The sequence below is a fragment of the Lagenorhynchus albirostris genome, chromosome 14 (assembly GCF_949774975.1).
Source record: "Lagenorhynchus albirostris chromosome 14, mLagAlb1.1, whole genome shotgun sequence".
NCBI lineage: Eukaryota > Metazoa > Chordata > Mammalia > Artiodactyla > Delphinidae > Lagenorhynchus > Lagenorhynchus albirostris.
Genome location: NC_083108.1, coordinates 946,124 through 966,070, shown reverse-complemented (window position 1 = coordinate 966,070; position 19,947 = coordinate 946,124). Strand labels below are relative to the sequence as shown.

General features: G+C 47.7%; 1 protein-coding gene across 7 annotated transcripts in view; it reads left to right on the top strand.

Moving 5' to 3' along the window:
• ATP9B (ATPase phospholipid transporting 9B (putative)) overlaps positions 1-19,947 on the top strand; it is a 224,170-nt gene that overhangs the window by 161,210 nt on the left and 43,013 nt on the right. For all 7 annotated transcript variants that reach the window (XM_060121782.1, XM_060121781.1, XM_060121783.1 and 4 more), the window contains 3 exons: positions 3,478-3,620; positions 16,030-16,142; positions 19,389-19,634. In XM_060121782.1, the coding sequence (XP_059977765.1) occupies positions 3,478-3,620; positions 16,030-16,142; positions 19,389-19,634 (502 nt within the window). The remainder of the gene's footprint in view (positions 1-3,477; positions 3,621-16,029; positions 16,143-19,388; positions 19,635-19,947) is intronic.

The following is a 19,947-nucleotide window of genomic DNA, read 5'->3' as shown; positions in this document are numbered from 1 at the left end:
GCTTTCCTGGTAGAATTAAGTCAGGTGCAGAGTTCCCGGTAGAACTTGAAGCCTGTCTGAGTGGTCTTAGGTCTGATTGTTAATGAGGACGAACGAGGCCCGGCTGGTGATGTACAAAGGTATAATTCCTCTGTCCTTGTTCTACCTGGTGATAGTCTGGGGCTGAGTGACTCCTTGCTGACTAAAGGGCTTCACCAGCCTGCCTCGGAGGCGTGCAGAAGGGCTGCCGCTCACCCACCCACGTTTTCGTGTCCTACCTGCCGTAAAAGTGGCCGCCACCCACGCCCAGCGTCCTGCCTTGAGGGACAGTGGCACCCGCACCCCTGCGCCAGGTGTTTGGTTCCTTTACTGTGATTGGATATTTTCTTTACTGGCTCTCCAAATTCTAGCCTCTTGAACAAATGAAATTTTCTTACCTCTAAATCTAGGCCCTGTTTTCACCGTTGCTAAGGGGCCTCTCATTTGTTGGTGGTTCTTACTTTTCGCCGAAACCCTGGGAGCCCTTCCTGGTTCATGGGCTGCTTCTGTGCTGGCTTCTTCCTGGGGGTATCTCAGCGTTAGCTTGAGCCGTGGCACATTTCCCCGTGCCAGCCCCTGTCGTTTCAGTGCAGTATTGTTCCATGTCCCTGGGTGTCTGCCTGCCTACGTGCACCCCCTGGATGTCTTGGATTTCCTGGTTTTCGTCGCCAGATTTCACTCTTTTTGCCACACTTATAGTTTGCATTTCATGCCTGTGCATTCTTTTAATCAAATGAAATAAAAATCTTGTGAATAAAAATATTCTGTGTAAAAAAAATTAGACACAGCTGAACATTTTTGACACACCTGGTATATAGAGAGAGCTGCTCTGGGAACAGCTAGCAAGCAGCCCTCCCCGCAGTGGTACGTTCTTAGCGCGTGTCCTTACAGGGGGCTCTTTAGAATTCCAGGCTTGGAAGGTCTCTATTCTAGTCCTGTGCTTTCGGGCAGGATTGCAACAAAACTGTCCAAGGTAGGATGGACCACCATTTGTTGTAAGTTGCAATCTTACTATACAATTGTAACCTATGAAATTTCTAAGGTAAGTAAAAGGTCCAGAGTCTAGTGACAAATGCCCTTGTGTTTGCCATAGATTTAACATGTTCAGTCTTTGTTCAGATCCTTTTTCTTTTTAAGAAGGTAGATGTCATAAAGTCATGGACCTTCCCTCTCTCTGCTCCTGCCTTCCCCAGAGGTGATTTTTCTCCCGAAATTGGGGTGGGTCCTTTCTGTTCATGTTTTTATGGCCTTGGTGCATATGGTGGGACCCGTGAACATTATAAAGTTTTGTGTATTTTTAAAACATTCATAAATATGATTGTATTAAGTGTATTTGTACCTCGGTTTGCTATTGCCCCAATTTTAACTATACTGTTGCTGGGTGGCTTGGATGCTTTCATGATCAGTGCTACACGGACGGCATCCTGGTACGTGCTGCTGGGCGCACGTCGGGGCTTCTCCTGGTGGCCCGATGGCTGGAAGAGGTACGGCTGGGAACACTCTGGCCGATCTTCATTTCACTGCGTGCTGCCAGGTCCTCTCTAAGTGGCTCCGCTGTTACACTTCTACTTGCAGTTCATTAAAATACTTGTTTCCCCACATCCTCACTAATGTTTGCTGTTGTCAAGCTCTTCTGTTTTGTTTCACAGTTCTCTAATATCCTAAATATTCTGAACTCGTGTTTAGAATAACTTTGTGGTTATCCACGAAGATGATGGTGTGTGGTAGAGGCATCAAAGGGAAGAGGGCTTTTATTCAGGCCCTTGCTGGTTGGAAGCAGAAAAGGGGTGAGCAGTCTGGAGCCCCACATGGGACCCCGATGGACTGTCCACAGAACAACGTCTGCCTCCGTGGGAGATGGCGGTATCGCGAGGGTGTCCAGGGAACAGGTTTCAGACGTGGGGAGTTTGTGTATGTGGAATTTGGGTTTTGGAGAAAGAATCACGGGGAAAAGTTGGGTCAGAGGGTAACACGTAGACGTCTAAGGTGACGGGAGTGTGTGGGGAGACGCGAGGGGGACAGGCGTGTGCAGCACGACTCTGGATGCGGGCTGCCGGGGAATGCCGGTCGCGGTCCGGGTGGCTCCATGGGCTCTGCAGAAGGCTTGTCCCAGGGGTGCTGAGGCCAGAGGGCAGCGGACCCTGCACAGGGCAGAGCAGTCCCCGGGCGGAGCGCCTTAGCCGGTGTCCTGCAGGCCCTCCTCCTGGACCACCGGCCCGCGTCCTGCACAACGGGGCTGCTTAAAAATGGGTCAACGAGAAAAACGAATTTCGACAAATCATACACATATGTGTTTACGTTTTACATGAATTCATAGGAATGTGTGTTCATTCCCCAGTCTGTTCATGTAGAGCTCTGGCCCTTTTTTTAAGTATGTTTTGAAAATCTGCGTTTTCCTCATACAAAGAGGTATTTGTAGTGCATGGTTTATAATTTCCACTTTGGATTTCCTTACGGCGGAGGGAAAGTGATTTTACAGATCTGTCTGGTGAGAATTTTCCTGAAGATTTAAGTTCCATGTTTTTTGTCTCACTCACACCTTATTAAAAATATTTTTTTAAAACAATTCATCACTATCCAATCTTTCAAAACCATTCCATTTCACTGAAGTGGAAAAACATCTCTTGATTTCTGTTAATAATCCCATTTCATCAAATTACATAACATCAGTGTGTACACCTGGCATGGGTGGGCCACAGCGGCTCTTGGTCGGTGGAAGGAGACGGTCAGTGTTGTGTCGGAGGGCAGCTTACAGGTACTGGTGCCGTGGACATCAGTCACCCCAGCAGAACGGTGCATGCCGGGCGGGTGCGGGACGGTCCACCGTAGGCGTAATTCGGGCCGTGGCTCAGCCTGCTCTGGGGTCGTGGCTCTGACCCTGAAGTCCAGGCTCCGCGAGGCGGGCTGGCCCCGCCCCCCACTCTCAGCCTTTCTGGTCCTCTGGTCTCAGGGCCTGGCCCAGGGGCTCGCACGCTCAGAGGGCCTTCCGCCTGCCCGGTCCTCCCGCGGAGCCTGTTCCCCTCCCGCAGGGCGCTCATCACACTGGGGCCACTTCTTTGCTTTTGTAAAATGACGGGCCAGATATCCAGACCCGTTTCAGATGTTGATTCCCAGGAAGGCCGGCGCCTTCCTTCCACATGGTGCTCTCCCCTTTGAGCCTGGATGGGGAGCTGCGCTGCGTCCACCTTTCCCAGGTCCGGCTGCCGTTGCAAACCGGGCTGGAGGGCCGAGTAGGGGCACCTGCTTCACCGGCATCTGCCGACACACTCTGGGCGTGGGAAAAGACGCCTGTTGACTCAAATGTCAACATGTTCATTTATCTTAAAGTCTGAAATCCAATATGATCTATTTATTCCATGTAAATTAAAGACAGTGCATTTAAGTAAATAAATTTATATGGAAAACCTGGACGTGAGGTGTTGGATCACACTAATGACTGCGATGGGTTTTCTTTGGCAGTTTGCGTGTGAACCTGGACATGGGCAAAGCCGCCTACGGGTGGATGATTATGAAAGATGAGAATATTCCAGGCACAGTGGTCCGGACCAGCACCATCCCGGAGGAGCTGGGGCGCCTGGTGTACCTGCTGACCGACAAGACAGGTACCGCTGTGCGCGCGTTCACCTCTGGAGGCATCTAGTGGCGGGGGGATCCTGGCGTGTCTGTGCCCACACACGTTTATGGTGTGTGTGTGTGTGTGTGTGTGTGTGTGTGTGTGTGTGCGCGCGCGCGCGTGCGCCTGCATGTGTTTGAGAAACAGAGTATTGAATTCATGGTTAGAATTCCCCAGACTCGGGACTTCTCTGGTGGCACAGTGGATAGGAATCTGCCTGCCAATGCAGGGCACACGGGTTCGAGCCCTGGTCCGGGAAGATCCCACATGCCGCGGGGCAACTAAGCCCATGCGCCACAATTACTGAGCCTGCACTCTAGAGCCCGCGAGCCACAACTACTGAGCCTGCGTGCCACAACTACTGAAGTCCGTGGGCCTAGAGCCCACGAGCCACAACTACTGAGCCTGCGTGCCACAACTGCTGAAGCTTGCACGCCTAGAGCCCGTGCTCCGCAACAAGGGAAGCCACCACAATAAGAAGCCCGCACACCGCAACGAAGAGTAGCCCCTGCTTGCCGCAACTAGAGAAAGCCTGTGCGCAGCAATGAAGACCCAAAAATTAATTAAATTAAATAAAAGAAACTCCCCAGACTCAGCCCTTGAAACTGGCCTCCAGCTAATCTTCATCTTCTAACATAAGAATATCATAAGAATTAGCAAAATGTGACATTCTTAGAGATTTAAAAGATATATTTCTGTATTTTGAACTTTCTACAGCCTTACAGTTGTGTTTTTGTTTTATTTAACTACCTGTATTAACACCTCTCTATTGGCTTCTTAAGAGCAAAAAGGGCTTGTTTATTATAGAATGATAGTTATGAGCTATTAGAAGAAAATAACAATAAGATATGTGAATTTGTTATTTTAACAGTGACATTCTCCTAAAGAGCTGCACCACAAATGATTTATCCCACCCTAAGTTTGCATGCTCCAAATTCTCTTTGTCCTTATTTCATTTATTTCTTCCTTTCATCAGAGAATTCTTGTCAATCCATAACATACTAAGTAAAAGACAAATTGAATCCAGAACTATAACAAGAGCCATATCTAAGGGTTAAAATCCCTTTTTGATTTGTTGATTCATGGTATAAAATCCTAGTAATTCTTAGCGAACCAGAAATAAAAGAATATTTATATAAACGGTAAAGAAAATATGTCTTGAATAAAATTAAAAACTTTATTTTTAATAAAATATTAGATGAGTCCTCACTATAGTCAGGAAGAAGAAAGACTAATCTGTACCATGCTTTGATTTAACATTTATTACTCCAGCCACTGCTGTGAGACAGGAAATAGAAGGTCCACAACCAAAAGAAGAAACATTTTTACAGATATAATGATCAACCAAGGAAATGAACTGCTAAAAATAAGAAATCAGTAAAGTGGCAGCTTACAAATTAAAATAACAATAGCAGTAAAAATAGCTCCCTTATGTGTAGAATAGACTGAAGAAGAAAGATCCCATTCACGATAGCTCAAGTACATGTAAAACATGTGGGCATAAACTTGGGGATGAAGAAAGTGACCAGACCTGACAGAGAAACGTAAAAGACTGGCATTAGTGGAGAGGTGTACCGTGTCCCGAATGTGAAAATTCAGTATTCTATAGCAGCCAGCCTTCATAAGGAATTTGTAAGTTTACTGCAGTTCAGTCAAAATCCAGTTGTTGGATCGTATTTGGTTTTCATTAGGACTTGTCTTGGTGGGACATTGAGGAATTGACCCGTAAGGTAATGCTCCATAAATCAAAATAACTCAGAAATAACAACTTGAGGGCCTCAGGGTCAAGAAGGTAGACAGAGGGCTTCCCTGGTGGCACAGTGGTTGAGAGTCCGCCTGCCGATGCAGGGGACACGGGTTCGTGCCCCGGTCCGGGAAGATCCCACATGCTGCGGAGCGGCTGGGCCCGTGAGCCATGGCCACTGAGCCTGCGTGTCCGGAGCCTGTGCTCCACAACAGGAGAGGCCACAACAGTGAGAGGCCCGCGTACCGCCAAAAAAAAAAAAAAAAAAAAAACAAGGTAGACAGAGAAAATGCCTTCCCAACTCACTGCACAGATGGGAAAAACTTTAAAGGATAAATCTTTAACGATACTAGAAATCAAGCAAAAGTGCCATTAGATGATCCAGAAATTGGAATTCGTTTGATGGAGAAGCAGGAACACAGCAAACCCAAACTCAAAATGGCTCGTGAAGAGATCCTACAGAAATGTACGAAAATGTCTCCAGAACAGAGTCCTGGGGAGATACTGAATTCATAGCCAACTTGGATCTGCAGCGAGATACAGGGGGTCATGAGGCTGCCCATCATCAGGAGAGGACCGCCCCGAGCCCCTGGCTACAGCACCAGGCAGCCTGGCCTCTATTGACACATACAGTCAGAAACCAGGAGCCACCAAGATGAGATCCGAGTCCAATTCAACCAGGAGAACTGTTCCCAAAGAAAACAAATTCAATGGCTTTTTCACACAGACACCAAGAAGAGCCATCAGGAAAATGTCTAGAATTGTAAGAGTTCAATTACATATATCAACTCAGTATTCAAAGTTAAACTGCATTTCTCTGTACCAGCAACAATTGGGACACTTAATTCTAGAGATGCCAATTAGAATAGCAACAAAAAAGTATAAAGTAATTAGAAACAAATTTTAACAAGAAATGGGTAAGAACCATGCGGATGTATGTTTTTAAATTTTAAAAGACCTTTTACAGAGACCTAATTCAATGGGTGGACACCCTGTTCTCGTGAGTAGGACACCTTAATGCAATGAACGTGTCATTCCTCCCGCATTAAAAATCTGACGTGTCTGCAAGTACAGGACGAATGGGGAGGTCCTCCTCACTGTTGGTGGGAGCGGCACGTGGCACACTGCCTTGTAAAGTGGGTCTTGGGCATTTCGGCCCAGCGTCTGTTCCCTAAAGAAGCATCTGCACCAGGAGATGTACCAGGATGTTCACAGCGATGTTCTGGCCACAAGAACAAACGGTCGGATGTGACACAGAGAAAGTCACCACCAGGACAACGGCACACTGTGGCATGTCCTTACAAAACACACAGCAGTGACACGGAGTGCAGGCGTTTACCTCCGCATGGACGGGCGCCGCGGGGAAACGCTGAGCAGGGGAAGGGTTGGGGGCAGGGATGCCGGATGCAGCCCTGGGCTCATCCTCGGGCCTGGGCCCCACCAGCTGCCTTTCCTACCACCTTTCAGAGGCCTCCTGCGGGCACCTCCTGCACCATTCCTGAGCTTGTGGTCGTGCTTATCCGGGGGAAGCAGGTCTGGTCTGGACCAGAAGTCCTCTTGTGGACATTTTAAATCTGCCTGTAATGGTCCTATAGTGATATTGACCTATTATTTCATCTTAATTTACAAACAGAAAGCACATGCCTGAGAACACACAGTAAACGCAAGGCTCTGTGTCTCTGGCTGTTTGATATCAGTAAGTAAAGGTTTTGTGACATTATTTGTCCTTAAAAGGCTAACTTTTATTTTGCATTTTAAACTATAATTGGTTTATTGTTCTGTAGCTCCTCCATTTTTCTTTGTTGAATTGGAGTTACTTTCAGGGTAAGGATAAGTGGTTTTTGCCCAGAGTCATAAAGACAAAGTCTCATTTTTCCCACATTTCACTCTGTTGCTTTTAAAAGGCAAGAACATCGCTTCTTAAGGTTTTAGCTTAATAAATAATCGTGGTTCCTGAGATTTTTTTTAAAAATCACAGAAAAATTATATAAAATTTATTAGAGAAAATATTTTGCATTTCATTTTCTAAAAGGCCTTTTTATGCTAGAAGTCATCTGTTCTGATGTTGAAGCCACGCAGAGGTTTTTTTAAGTTTTTTGGTCTAGAATTTTTTTCAGGCCCTTTTCAGTAATCCCAAGGTGAACGCCATCTGTGGAGCACCTCCTGTCGGTGTCAGAGGCAGGGGAGGAAGGCAGTCTGCAAACATCTCAGTGGCCCAAGCGTCAGCCAAGAAGGTTAGGAATGAGCTGTTGGCAGGAGCCTTCCGTGGCTCCCGAAACTGTGAGGTGGTCCTTCGTGTGGCTGTAAATTGGGTTTGTGCTTCATCGATAAGCTTTCTGACGAGAAGCGTTCATCACAGTGTCTCTTATTTGCCACAGCAGAATAGAAAATGAGGTATCCCAGTACTTGCATTCTAGTTTCCTTCTCGTGGACAAGAAAGCGATGTGCTATAATTAGATTTGATTGGAGTGCACGTTTCCGGTAAGATCTGAAATTAATGATGTTGCTATAGTGACACATCTGCGGCCACCAGTGCGTGAAACATAAAGTAATTCATTCGACAGGAGTAGACATCTGTTAACTGCCAGGATGCAGAGCGTATTGACACTGACCAGAAATACTAGGCGTTATGTGCTCAATGCGCAAACGATGCTGAACCCGGAGGACAGATCGTTTGCGCTGAACCTGCCGGGAGGACCTCCACCTCCTCCCTGGCTACCACGACAATGCCATTGTTTGAGAACAATGCTGCCGAGGATTCATAAATTTTAAAACTTGACTCAGGTGCAGCCTATTAAAGCCATATATTAATTCCTTTGTTAGTTTTTATCTTCGTGTAGAACAAAGCCATTCCTGAAACACCCACGGAAACAACAGGTTTCCGGACGCATTTTAATTATAGCATCCATTACCCAACACGCCACGTTGTTTAGACTGGAATCACGTGTGAGTTTCATAGGACGGCATCATCGTGTTGGGGAAGCGCTGTTTCCATGGTTTCCAAGGGCACCAGAGCACGTGTGTGCCAATCAGTGCGCACACACGCAGCGGAGCGTGTGCTGATGTCCTTCGACCGGAGGACCACTGCGGCCTCTCCTGCCTAGTGGCCACCACTGGGGCCTCACTTACGACGGGCGTGCACAGTCTCACTGATGCAGCTGTTTGCTGATGCAGGTGCCGGGATGTGAGGGAGTCTGACGTTTGGGGTGGTGGGCCAGTCGAGGTAGCACACACATACAGATGCCAGCCGTTCAGGGCTCGTGGTCTTTTGAGAAAGCCTCACATACAGCAAAGAGAATATGTGACTCCGCATCAAAGAATGTCGAATAATTTTTAAACGGATGCGTATTCTGCAGTCTGGTAAATTAGTCACTACTTTTTAGAACTTTTGTTTCCATTCCTGCACCATAAGGTCTAAGCAACCGTGTGTCAATACAGCCATTGACCGTGTGTGCTTGTCACTTTGCTTGACCAGAATCTTTGCAGAAAGACCTGCCCGGTGCAGGTGGGCCACTGTCCCGCAGCCGCTCCTCTGCGGCCTGCAGAATATTGGTCTCAGGCCAGATCACAGCCCAGGAAGGTTTGACCAGAAAGCTTTGTGTCTGCTTCTCCGACGCCTCCTCTGCATGGCTGTGAGTCACATCTGTCGCCACCTGGAGAATGGTGCCCGCAGGACTTTTTCTTTGGAAACGAATTTTCTTTTTGCCTGCTTAGCTCATTGTAGCCCCAAAAACTGCTTTGTTAAAGAGCCACAGCTTTTTTTTTTCCCCAGGAATCACAAACAAACCTTTTGTCACATTTTCTGTCCACAGGGAATCATGAAGTCTTATTTAAGATAAGACTTGAAAAATCATTCTGCATTGCTGACTCTTTAGTAACCAGGAGAATCTTATACTTACCTGCTGTCAGGAGGGCACAGAAAGCCCGAGACTAGCACTGACCTTCCCGCTCAGCACTTTGCAGAGTCAGCTGCAGAGTAAAAACACCACTGAAATTTTAAAAATATTTTGATGATTCATCTTAATATGTTAAGTAATTACATGTGTCACATGAAGGACTGTCTGCATAAATATTACAGTTTCTTCAACCCAACAGGATGTGAGTACATTTACTCAAGTGGCAAAATAACTAATATTTTATTATTTATTTGATGAGGAGTGCTAGTCATTTGTTCAAATGTATCAGTTCTAAGTCATCGAAAACATGATTTATTAGCAACTTAGATACTTTGGAAGATGCCACAGTCATCACTACACAGTGTTGGATTCAAGTGACAGAAGTGAGGCTGTGTCGCCCTTAGTGTTTGGTGTAGCTTCTGAGTTTCCAGTGTCTGGTCTCCGCACACCCCCGCCCAGCCCACGTCGGCCAACTTCCCCATCCTCGCCTTCCCCACCTCCCAGCCCTGGTAACCCCTAATTTCCTTTCTACCTCAATAGATCTGCCTGCTCTGGACATTTCACAGAAATGGAACCATACAATACGTGGCCTTTTCTGACCAGCTTCTTTCACTCAGCATAACATTTTCAAGGTGCATCCGTGTTGTAGCCTGTGTCAGTAATTGCTTCCTTTTCATTCCAGAGTAACATTCTGTTGCACAGGTACACCACATTTTATTTATCCATTTATCAGTTGATGGACATTAGAGAGTTGTTTCTGTTTTCTTGTCTATGATGAGTGACACTGCTGTGAACATTCAAGGTCCCAGCCAAGGCAGTTAGGCAAGAAAAAGAAAAAGACATCCATATTGTGCAGGAGAGCAGAACTGTCTATTTGTGTGGGACACGGTCTTCGTGTAGACAATCCTAAGGAATCCCCTAAAAATCTACTAGAACAAGGTCAACAAACAGAAAAGAATTTTATTTCTATACACTAGCAATAAACTATCCAAAAAGAGAATTAAAAAAACAATTCCATTGACAATAGCAGCAAAAGATAAAATCAGTACTTCATAGTATTAAAATGGAAACAGTGTTTCCCAACTTGATCTGCAGACTCTACACAATCCCTATTAAAATCCCAGCTGCCTTCTTTGCAGAAATTGACAAGGTGATCTTAAAATTCATACGGAAATATAAGGGACCCAGTGTAGCTGAAACAGTCTTGGAAAAGGAACAGAGTTGGAGGACTCACCAGTTCCTCATTTCAAAATGTACTACAGAGCTACAGCGATCCAGACGCCATGGTGCTGCTGGGAGGGTAGGCATCAGGGCCGAGGGGACAGAAGTGAGAGTCTGGGAGAAAATCTAACACTTACAGTCAGTTGTTTTCAGCAGAGTGCCAAGATACTTAATGGGGAAAGAGTAGTGCTTTTAACAAACGGTGCTGGGAAAACTGCATATCCACACACCATGTAGAAAAGTTAGCTCCACATGGATCAGAGACGTAAATGTAAGCACTAAAATGTCATCTTTTTAACTTGCTCAGTTTTCAGAAGCTATTCTCAATTTGTTTTCTATTTCATTCTCCCCAACTCCATTAAGCAACTGAATAAAGGACTGTCAGGTATCTACCCAAACAGAAAGCTTTTAAACATAACCCAGAAGGAGAAAGCAATAGTTCAAACCTGGGCTTCAGTTACCTTTTAAATTATTTTAAACTATACGTGTAAGTGCAACAATATATTCAGCATGTTAGCGTCTGCTCGCGTGTGTCTGTGGTGGCTCTCCGCCTGCCCTGTTTCCAGGGATCTTCGTCCGTACGTGGAATTACTCTCGCGATTCCTCTGACTGGTAGGAAGTAACAAGCCAGGTGAAGCAGCACAGTCGAAGCTGGAGCCTTAGCGCTTGCAGTGCAGCTCATCCAGGTGTTAACGCAGCAGCCACTACAGCCCCCGATTCCCCGCCTAGAAGTCGTCTGTGAATGGAGCACCGGAACCACATGCTTTGGCTGTGGAAAGTACCTGTCACTCGCGTGGATGCAGCATTCAGGAGTGTCAGATTTTTGTCTTCAGTGACCTCTGGCGATCTGATTCAGGTGCATGCCACTTTAAACCCAGGGCGGATTTACGGGCCTGGGGACTGACCACCTGCGGGGGCGGCGGGGAGGTGTCGTGCCCCTGATAGAGAACCCCCCCCACCCCGTCCACCCCGCGTGCGTAGTGGGCTCCAGAGCCATCTCTGCAGCCTCTGTCCAGCGCCGTCACAGCACATCCCGGGCCTAGAGGGAACGCGTGAATCAGCCCCAGGGCCAACGAGCCACCAAGTGCAGACTGTGGGGAACTGAGGCCCTCGGGGAGTTTCTGAGGACAGAGCTGGGGGTCGGGCTTGGGAGACCTCGCCAGGTCCATGTTCAAACCACAGTATAAAAGCCCGACACACAGGAGACGAGACAGCTGGGAGTCAGGACCGGCCTGCCGTGTGATGTTGAGAGGTTAGGGTCATTTCTGGTGTGATGGCGTTGGGGTTGTGTTTATTTTAAGAGCTCTTCTTTTATTTGTCACACGGACGTGCTCGTGGATGAGGTGGTATGTTTCTGATTGGCTCCCGCTGTGACGGGGCAGTGGCTGGGGCCCTTGGGGACCCTTGTGGAAGGGATGACGGTGCCGGGCCTGTCGTGACGCTGCTCTGTCCACTTGTGTGTGTGCGGTGCTCCCGTCAACAAGTGCAGAAGGTGGGAAGGAAGATTACATTTCTGACCTCCAGTCCCTGGCATTCCATGTTCCTCAAATTTGTAGTTGAAATTTCCTGCGCGTTTTGCTTTACTCTGGCTGTCGGTGTGCACTTGCACACACACAGAAGAAAGGGGGTGTCCAGGCTGCGTTTCCACGTGTTTCCAGGAAGGAGGGGTGGTCGACAGGGAGGCCTCCACACCCACGTTTTTCACTGCGAATCGGCTCCCCTACTCAGTGGAGCAGCAAGCACGCCTTGGCTGCTGGAGTAGGACTGGCCCATAATCACATTTGTAACTGCCAGGTCATCCACTTCGGCGGGAGAACCTTTTGTTTTCAATTCCTCCAGGAGAGCTGTGTGAATATTAACATCACATTAAAAGCTTCATCTCAGAAACTTTGTGAAGTTTTTCCTGTTCCTCCTTGGCCCCCGTGTGTACCTGTAATCGTTCAGACGGAAGAGAGAAACAGAAAGAAACGGCTCGCTCTCGGGTCGGCAAGTGGGAGGAAGGTCTCTGGTAAGAGCGCAGACTGCGGAGAAGAAGTGTAACGTGTGTTCGTTCTTTCAACTAGAATGTGTCTTATGGAAAAGCACATTTACCTTACTTTTTGCCATCATTTCAGTGATATCCCTACTAGCTGTTATTTTTTAAACTGGGGAACTATAATTACATAGCGATCCTCTAGCGTTTCTTGTAGCCAGAGCCCAGGCGTGTCCCCTGGCGGCTTCCGCTGCAGGAAGTACGCAGCTCAGGAGCGGTCCCTGCGCTCGGCCGCCAGGTCCTGGCCGCACACAAGCGGTCCCACAGCCCAGCCGTTCCTTCCAGCGCTGCTGTGAGAGTCAGGGAAGATCACTGTGAAAGTAGCTGCTGCCGTTTACTGTGCGCGTGCTGGCTTTCAGGGGTAGATGTCCAAGGTGAGCGTGTGGCACGCTCCAGCTGGAGGGCCCAGCCACTCGGCAGGCCGGACGGCATGTCCCAGGAGGGGGCCTCGCGGGCGTCACACGAGCAGTAGCCTGCATCGCCGAGTCCGCTCACACGATCGCTGACACGCACAGCGTTATTCCTCCCAAACACCTCTCGCTTCCTCAAGTGGGTTTCACGTTGTGAGATAGAAGGTTCATTCTGTGCACCTCTGTCGTGAATTTTCTTCCAAAAGTTGTAGTTGTGGTATGATGAGTACGAGATCGTTCACGTTATGTAAGTGTGTTTCGCTTTAATGTTGTGATTATTTTTCTTGACAGTTTTCACTCCCACCCAGACCTCGGCACACGCCAGCCGCCCTGCACCTCGTCACCAGCACGGGGACCAGTCCCTCTCACGCGGCCAGGTGTCCAGCACGAAACCAGAACCCAGAGGCACGACATGCGTCGTGATCTTGGGGATTGGGCACATCGTGCTCCGCCTTCCCTCAGCTCCCCCGCCAGCCCCTCGCCTGCGTCCTCGCCGTCCTCGTGGGCGGCTGCATGGGTGCCGTCCTGCAGCCCCTCTTCCTGGCCGTCAGCTTCCCCTCACCCTTTGTGTCTCAGGCACTTTATATGCTTATTTATTCTTCGCCATGTCCATGCGGGACCGGTGGTAATTTCTCTGGTTTGCAGACAAGCACTGAGGCCTGAGAGTTTAAAGTATCTCCGTGAGGCCCACCAAAACCCAGCATGGAGTGAGGCCTCATGAGGGTTCTTTAGCCCAACGAATGACTGAATTCCAAGTTCACTAGAGACGTGTGGGAACGTGAGAGCTGCTGGTGTGTCTGGAGAATGGCGGCCATGTTCCAAGGCCGGGTGAACTGTGGCCTGTTTATCTAGGGTCTTTCTTACCTGTACGAGGTGGTTTTAAAAACCTAGAGAAATAACAGTTCATTCTTGGTGGGAGCTGTACAGGGTTTGTTGTAATGTTCTTTAACTTTGCTGCACAGACTAAGTTATTAGTAATAAAAAGTCAGGTTAAAAGAAGTGTCGTTAACCACAGTCCTGTTTATAAACTGTTGAGCGTGTGCGCCTACTTACCATCCCCACCGTAAGCTACTGCCTCACATTCAAGGTATATCAGAGAAAAAAAGTCTAAATGAAATTCTTCAGTTACGTCAGTTAATCTGATACGTAAACTATTTTTAATTTAAATAATGTATTTGATCATTTCTCAGAGAACTGTCCATTTGGGCGCATGTAATAGAGGTAAACTTCATACTTACTCTAATAGGAATCAGTGTAAAATTTCATTATCTTTTGACCATAGGTAAATAATAGAACTGTTGTTTTCATGTCAAATCTTTGAAATAAAGCATTTATAGAACTTCCTTATTTCATTTGGAGGCTGAATTGTTGCTAACTACATTATTTAATATACCCTAGTATTTAAGTTAGTTATTCTTTATTTAATTAGGATGGCATAACCAGCAAAAACCCTTTAAACTGCACTTCTCATGTAATTTTGATTCTGTTAATCAAAGAACCGTAGGAGCCATTTATTAAAGGGGCTACAGAGAATTTTGTAAAAGGCAGAATTTATGAAACTGACAAGCGTCCCTGACAGTAGCTGCTCTTTGGAATTTATGAAACCCTGATAATATGTTATATACACTCTTTAGGGAGTGTTTGCTAAAACAATCTCTAAATAGTCATTGTAAATTATAGATTTTCCCTTTATTTTAAAATAACCTCTGAGTGCTGGGGGGTGTCCTGTCAAATGAGCTATTTTGCTTTGAACACTAGTCCTAAGTAATGGGCACGGAGTCACAGGTAGATATGAAAACAGTTTGTATTATATTTTCAACATTGTGTGGGCCAAAGAAAACAAAAATTAGTTACTGTGGTGTCTCATAGACACGTAAAAGGTCCGACTTTTACTGTGACCGCGTGGCTCTCTGTTCATATTCACACCCGTAACTACGTCGGTGCCCGTGGGTGACCCTTCTCTGTGCTTTGAAACAAGTGCAGAAATCCCGGGGACAGGGTTGGGGGGGACAGCTCGTAGCTCGCGGTGCCGGGGTTACAGGGAGTTCTCCCTGCACCACACCGTGTGGCTCTCCTTCTGTAAAACCAGAGCAGCCAAGGCTGTGTGCGCGTGTGTTTTCATATTAAGTGCTAGATGCACGGTGTTTAGGGTCTCCTGTCAGGGTCACATGATCAATAACACTGGGAACTTATGTGCCACTTTTTTTTTTTTTTTTTTTTTTTTGCGGTACGTGGGCCTCTCACTGTTGCGGCCTCTCCCGTTGCAGAGCACAGGCTCCGGATGCGCAGGCTCAGCGGCCATGGCTCACGGGCCCAGCCGCTCCGCGGCATGTGGGATCTTCCCGGACCGGGGCACGAACCCGTGTCCCCTGCATCGGCAGGTGGACTCTCAACCGCTGCCCCACCAGGGAAGCCCTTATGTGCCACTTTTAATGGAAGTTCACCAAGTTTTTGAAATACACGGCATTACCTCTGCTGCTCCTCTGTTCATTGCTGCTACTTCACTGCATTTGGTTGTGTATCTTTTGAATGGAAGCTGAAACCTAAAACTGACCTGCCCGGGTTGGTGGGCAGTGCCAGGGCAGATGCAGAGGGCCCGCACCGGGGCTCACAGGCTAGAGACCAGCTGGAGAGAAAACGCCTCTCCTTCCTCACCTCCTCTCCGTACGACACACGTGGATGCCAAGGCCTAAATGCATTGTTTCTGTTCGACGAAAAATACTTAATTTTTCGAAATAGACGTATTTGAAACGGGCCGACGCACTGGTCTCTCAGGCAGCGTTCTAGGGTGTAGTTACAAAGAGAGTGACTCAGAACTGGAAGACAGAGTCCAGACCTTCTCCACAGAACCAGAACGCTTGCCGTTACTAAAAGTTACTGAAAGGGGAACCTGACGTTCCAGGAAGAAAGCTCTGGTCCTCACTAGTGAAATGAAAGCATAGTGCAGGTGACGCTGGAGGACACTTTGTGTGGCCGAGCAGCGTGTTCACAGGTGCAGAGCGCATCCAGCCCTGGGCGTGGGGCGTGTGGGATGCAGCCTCGAGCTGCCTGATGGGCCACCCGAGTTGACGGTGTCCTTGCTGCTTCTGTCCTAGGAACCCTCACCCGGAACGAGATGGTATTTAAGCGGCTGCATCTGGGCACCGTGTCTTACGGGACGGACACGATGGATGAGATCCAGAACCAGCTCATGAATTCCTACTCACAGGTGAGCCGGTTCAGTCCTGCAGGGGATCTTCTGGCAAAAGTACCCGGTGCTGCTGAGTGACACGGAGCCTGTTACCTCCTTGACCTGCAACGTGGCACCTTCTCTGATGATGCTGAGGCATTACTCATCATTCGTTTATAAATCAAGAAACAGTTTTTGGACTAATTTTAAATTAAAATTTCTATATTGTGTAACCGTAGGCTTAACGACCTTAAATCGTTTATTCTTATTCAATTTTCTTAGTGGATTATTTGTATAAATCACTCAGTAAACATAGTATTTTTAAGAGTATCGAGTGGAATCCTGCATCAGATATGTTTCTTAACAATCCCTCTGTTTTTCCTCATAATTAATAAGGCTTTCTCATATTTTTTAAAGGTACATATTTTTAACCTTTTTAGTAAACAAAAGTAGGAACCGTAATTTTTCTGCCCTTCAACTTCCACGATTATCAGCGCGCAGCTGATCCTGTTTCATCATAGCCATTGTCCTTCAGATTGTTATTTTGAGGTGAAACTTGAATATAATATCACATTAGTTCATCTGTAAATATGTAGTCTGTATCTCTCATAGATAAGGACAGGGTTTTTTTGTTGTTTGTTTTTTTTGTTCTTTTAAGACAAAACCTCAATCTTGTCTTTTTCACCGGAGCTTCTACAGGAAGAGGAGTTGTTTCTTTCACGTGAGGGCGCAGCCTGGTGGTTACAGCATCCGTTCTCTGCCAGGGCGTCTGGGCTGGGATCCTCCCAACCTTTCAGGCTCCCGACGTTAGGTGTGTCAGGTCCGCTGGGTGCCCAGGTCAGGCGAAGACCATGGAGCGGTGAGGACATAAGCCACCTTCCAGTTTATTTTCGTCTGTGTGGTTTCCACGGCCCTTTCCCAAGTAGGGCTTGTGTTTCAGTCACTGGGTTTCTTCTTACCCATTGTATAACTTGCAGTCACTGATTCGGTGTCATCAAACCCAGCCATCCCAGGGCATCGATTCAGGACCACTTCCTGAGGCCTTTTCTCTCCTGAGGAGCTGAGCGAGGTGTGTGGGGTTGGCACGCACAGAGCACTCACGGGCTGTGATGTCTCCCTGCTGCCACCAGGCTCCCTGGGCTGCACCAGCACCCTCACCTGCCGAGGCTGGCAGGTTCTTGTTTGCAGGCCTTTGTTTCCCACTTGATTTCACGAAGACTGGACTGAATTACCCTTGCCCTCTGCAGTTCTTCTTTGTATGTTGTCAGCCTTATATTCAGTTTTGTGAAAACCGTCTCTTTTTTCTGTAATGTGCACCAGTCTGGCATGTACTTTACTTTTGAGATGCTGTCAAATGAAAACAATCTTATATGAGTATGTATTTATTATATGTGTGGTCATACGTGCCCAGAAGCACACATACGTGCATGAACACTTAAAACCAAGCATTTTGTTAATTTGGATGTCATTCGTTTTAATACAGAGTATTTTGTAACCTAGAATATTTATTAATAGAATACTTTAAAGGGGAAGGAATACGACTTCCCTTCTTGTAATCTATGTCTAGATTAAATAGTACCAGGTAACATCTGTTTTAAAAAATATGAATTTATATTACCCATGAATATGATTTTAATAATTCCAAATAAGTTATTTTACTAGAAAAAACATTAAAAGCAGAAAAGATGAGTCGTATAAATACAGCGAATATAACTCCATCTAAGAATTTAAAAATCTTTTTACCAAAAGCTGTGTGTTGGTTAGCTAGGCAGACAGTCCTTTCACGCGAAACTGATTTTATTCCTTACGGTTCATGTTTAAGATGATAATTGCCTGCTAGGTCCACAGTAACGTAACACAGATCTTGTGTAACCCGATCATGTTTACCCACTGGAAGCATTTGGTGATGAGGACATGGTCGTGAGTGAAATTTGTGTGGAGTGAAACAATACAGCCGTCAGTAAACACGGCACATTCAGCAGGAAGAGGCCGCTGCATTGCTCGGCTGCGCTAGCGGTGGGGCAGGCAGGACGCAGGTGTGGGTCGGAGGCGCAGGCTGGAAGGGGCACCAGCTGAGCAGAGGAGCTGCCCCTCATTAGCCGGCACTGTGATTTGATGGGCTCTGCACAGCTGCCCAGAAGCAGGGGCCTAGCTTTCTAAGGGTTGTCGGGAGCTCCCCTGAGGTCTGAAGTGTCTGATGGGCCTTGGGGTTGGGGTCCTCCCAGGCCCTCCCCAACCAGGTGAACGCCAGCGGAGACGTCTGTCCAGGGCTGTCAGGCACATCCGGAGGAGTGGGTCGTGGCTTCAAGGGAACAGTTTTGAAATATGACGGGAGGGTCGCTTTTCCTCCCACAGCAGTGATTATTGTATCTGATGATTATTATCTACAAACCAGACACTCTAACTTCAGAGACTGTTGCAAAGCTGGATGAGTTCATAGTATTAAGGGAACGTTCATAATCATGTTTTCCTGCTTTTAGCTTTATACTTTTTTTTTAATAAATGTTTGTTTTTTTGGTTTTTATTTATTTATTTTTGGCTGTGTTGGGTCTTCGTTGCTGTGCGCGGGCTTTCTCTAGTTGCAGCGAGCGGGGGCTGCTCGTCATTGCGGTGCGCAGGCTTCTCATTGTGGTGGCTTCTCTTATTGCAGAGCACGGGCTCTAGGCGCACAGGTTCAGTAGTTGTGGCTTGCGGGCTCAGTAGTTGTGGCACGTGGGCTTAGTAGTTGTGGCACGCGGGCTTCAGTAGTTGTGGCTCGCAGGCTCTAGCGCGTAGGCTCAGTGGTTGTGGCGCATGGGCTTAGTTGCTCCGTGGCATGTGGGATCTTCCCAGACCAGGGCTCGAACCCGTGCCCCTGCATTGGCAAGCAGGTTCTTAACCACTGTACCACCAGGAAAGCCCAGCTGTATACCATTTTATGCCCAGCAGTTTTTAAAGAGAAACTTTGTGAGTATCCTATTCCATTCTGGTTTTAACTTTGCTTTTAGAAAGGACTTAGCAAATTCATGCCATGGTTACAGTAAATCTACTCAAAGGAGATGGTGAGATTTTGAGTATTATAGAAAATATTTTGGTTACTCGACGACTGGGAAATGTCAAAGCACTTTGTAGTACAAGGATAAAAGGGTAACTTGTCACCCCAGTGGGGTGCATGGCAGAGGTAATCGTCTTGAGCTGGTCTACTTACTCCTGGCTAAGGCTAAGCAGCCCATCAAAGTCATGCGTGTTACTCATCCCAGCATCGGCTCTGCTGTCTCTAATTCTTTGGCGTCCTGTGTTTGACAGACGCAGTCTCAGACCAGTGGAAACAACGCCAGTTCAACACCCCCAAGAAAAGCCCAGTCCTCAGCGCCCAAGGTCAGGAAAAGCGTGAGCAGCCGGGTCCACGAGGCCGTGAAGGCTGTCGCCCTGTGTCACAACGTGACCCCCGTGTACGAGGCCCGCGGCGCGGTCGGGGAGACCGAGTTCGCCGAGGCCGACCAGGATTTCAGCGACGACAACCGCACCTACCAGGCCTCCAGCCCCGATGAGGTCAGTCGGGCCGAGCGGCCCATTCCTGACGGGTCCTCGGGGTGCAGACGGCGCCTCTCCGAGGGCTCATCGGGCTCCGGGCCTGAGGAGTTTCTTGTGGGGTGAGGAGGGGGCTTGACGGTGGTTTTCAGTGCGGGCTTTCACCACAGGCCAGAAATCTGGCCAGCTCCCTCCTGGTGGGACCCCTGCCCTGACCCAGGCCTTGCGTGGTTGTGCCCACACGTCCCAGAACAGCCTCCAGTCAGTTCCAGGAAAGCCGTGAGCGGACTCGGAGCTTACTGACTCCGTAAGGTCTGCAGGCTGCACCCTCCGT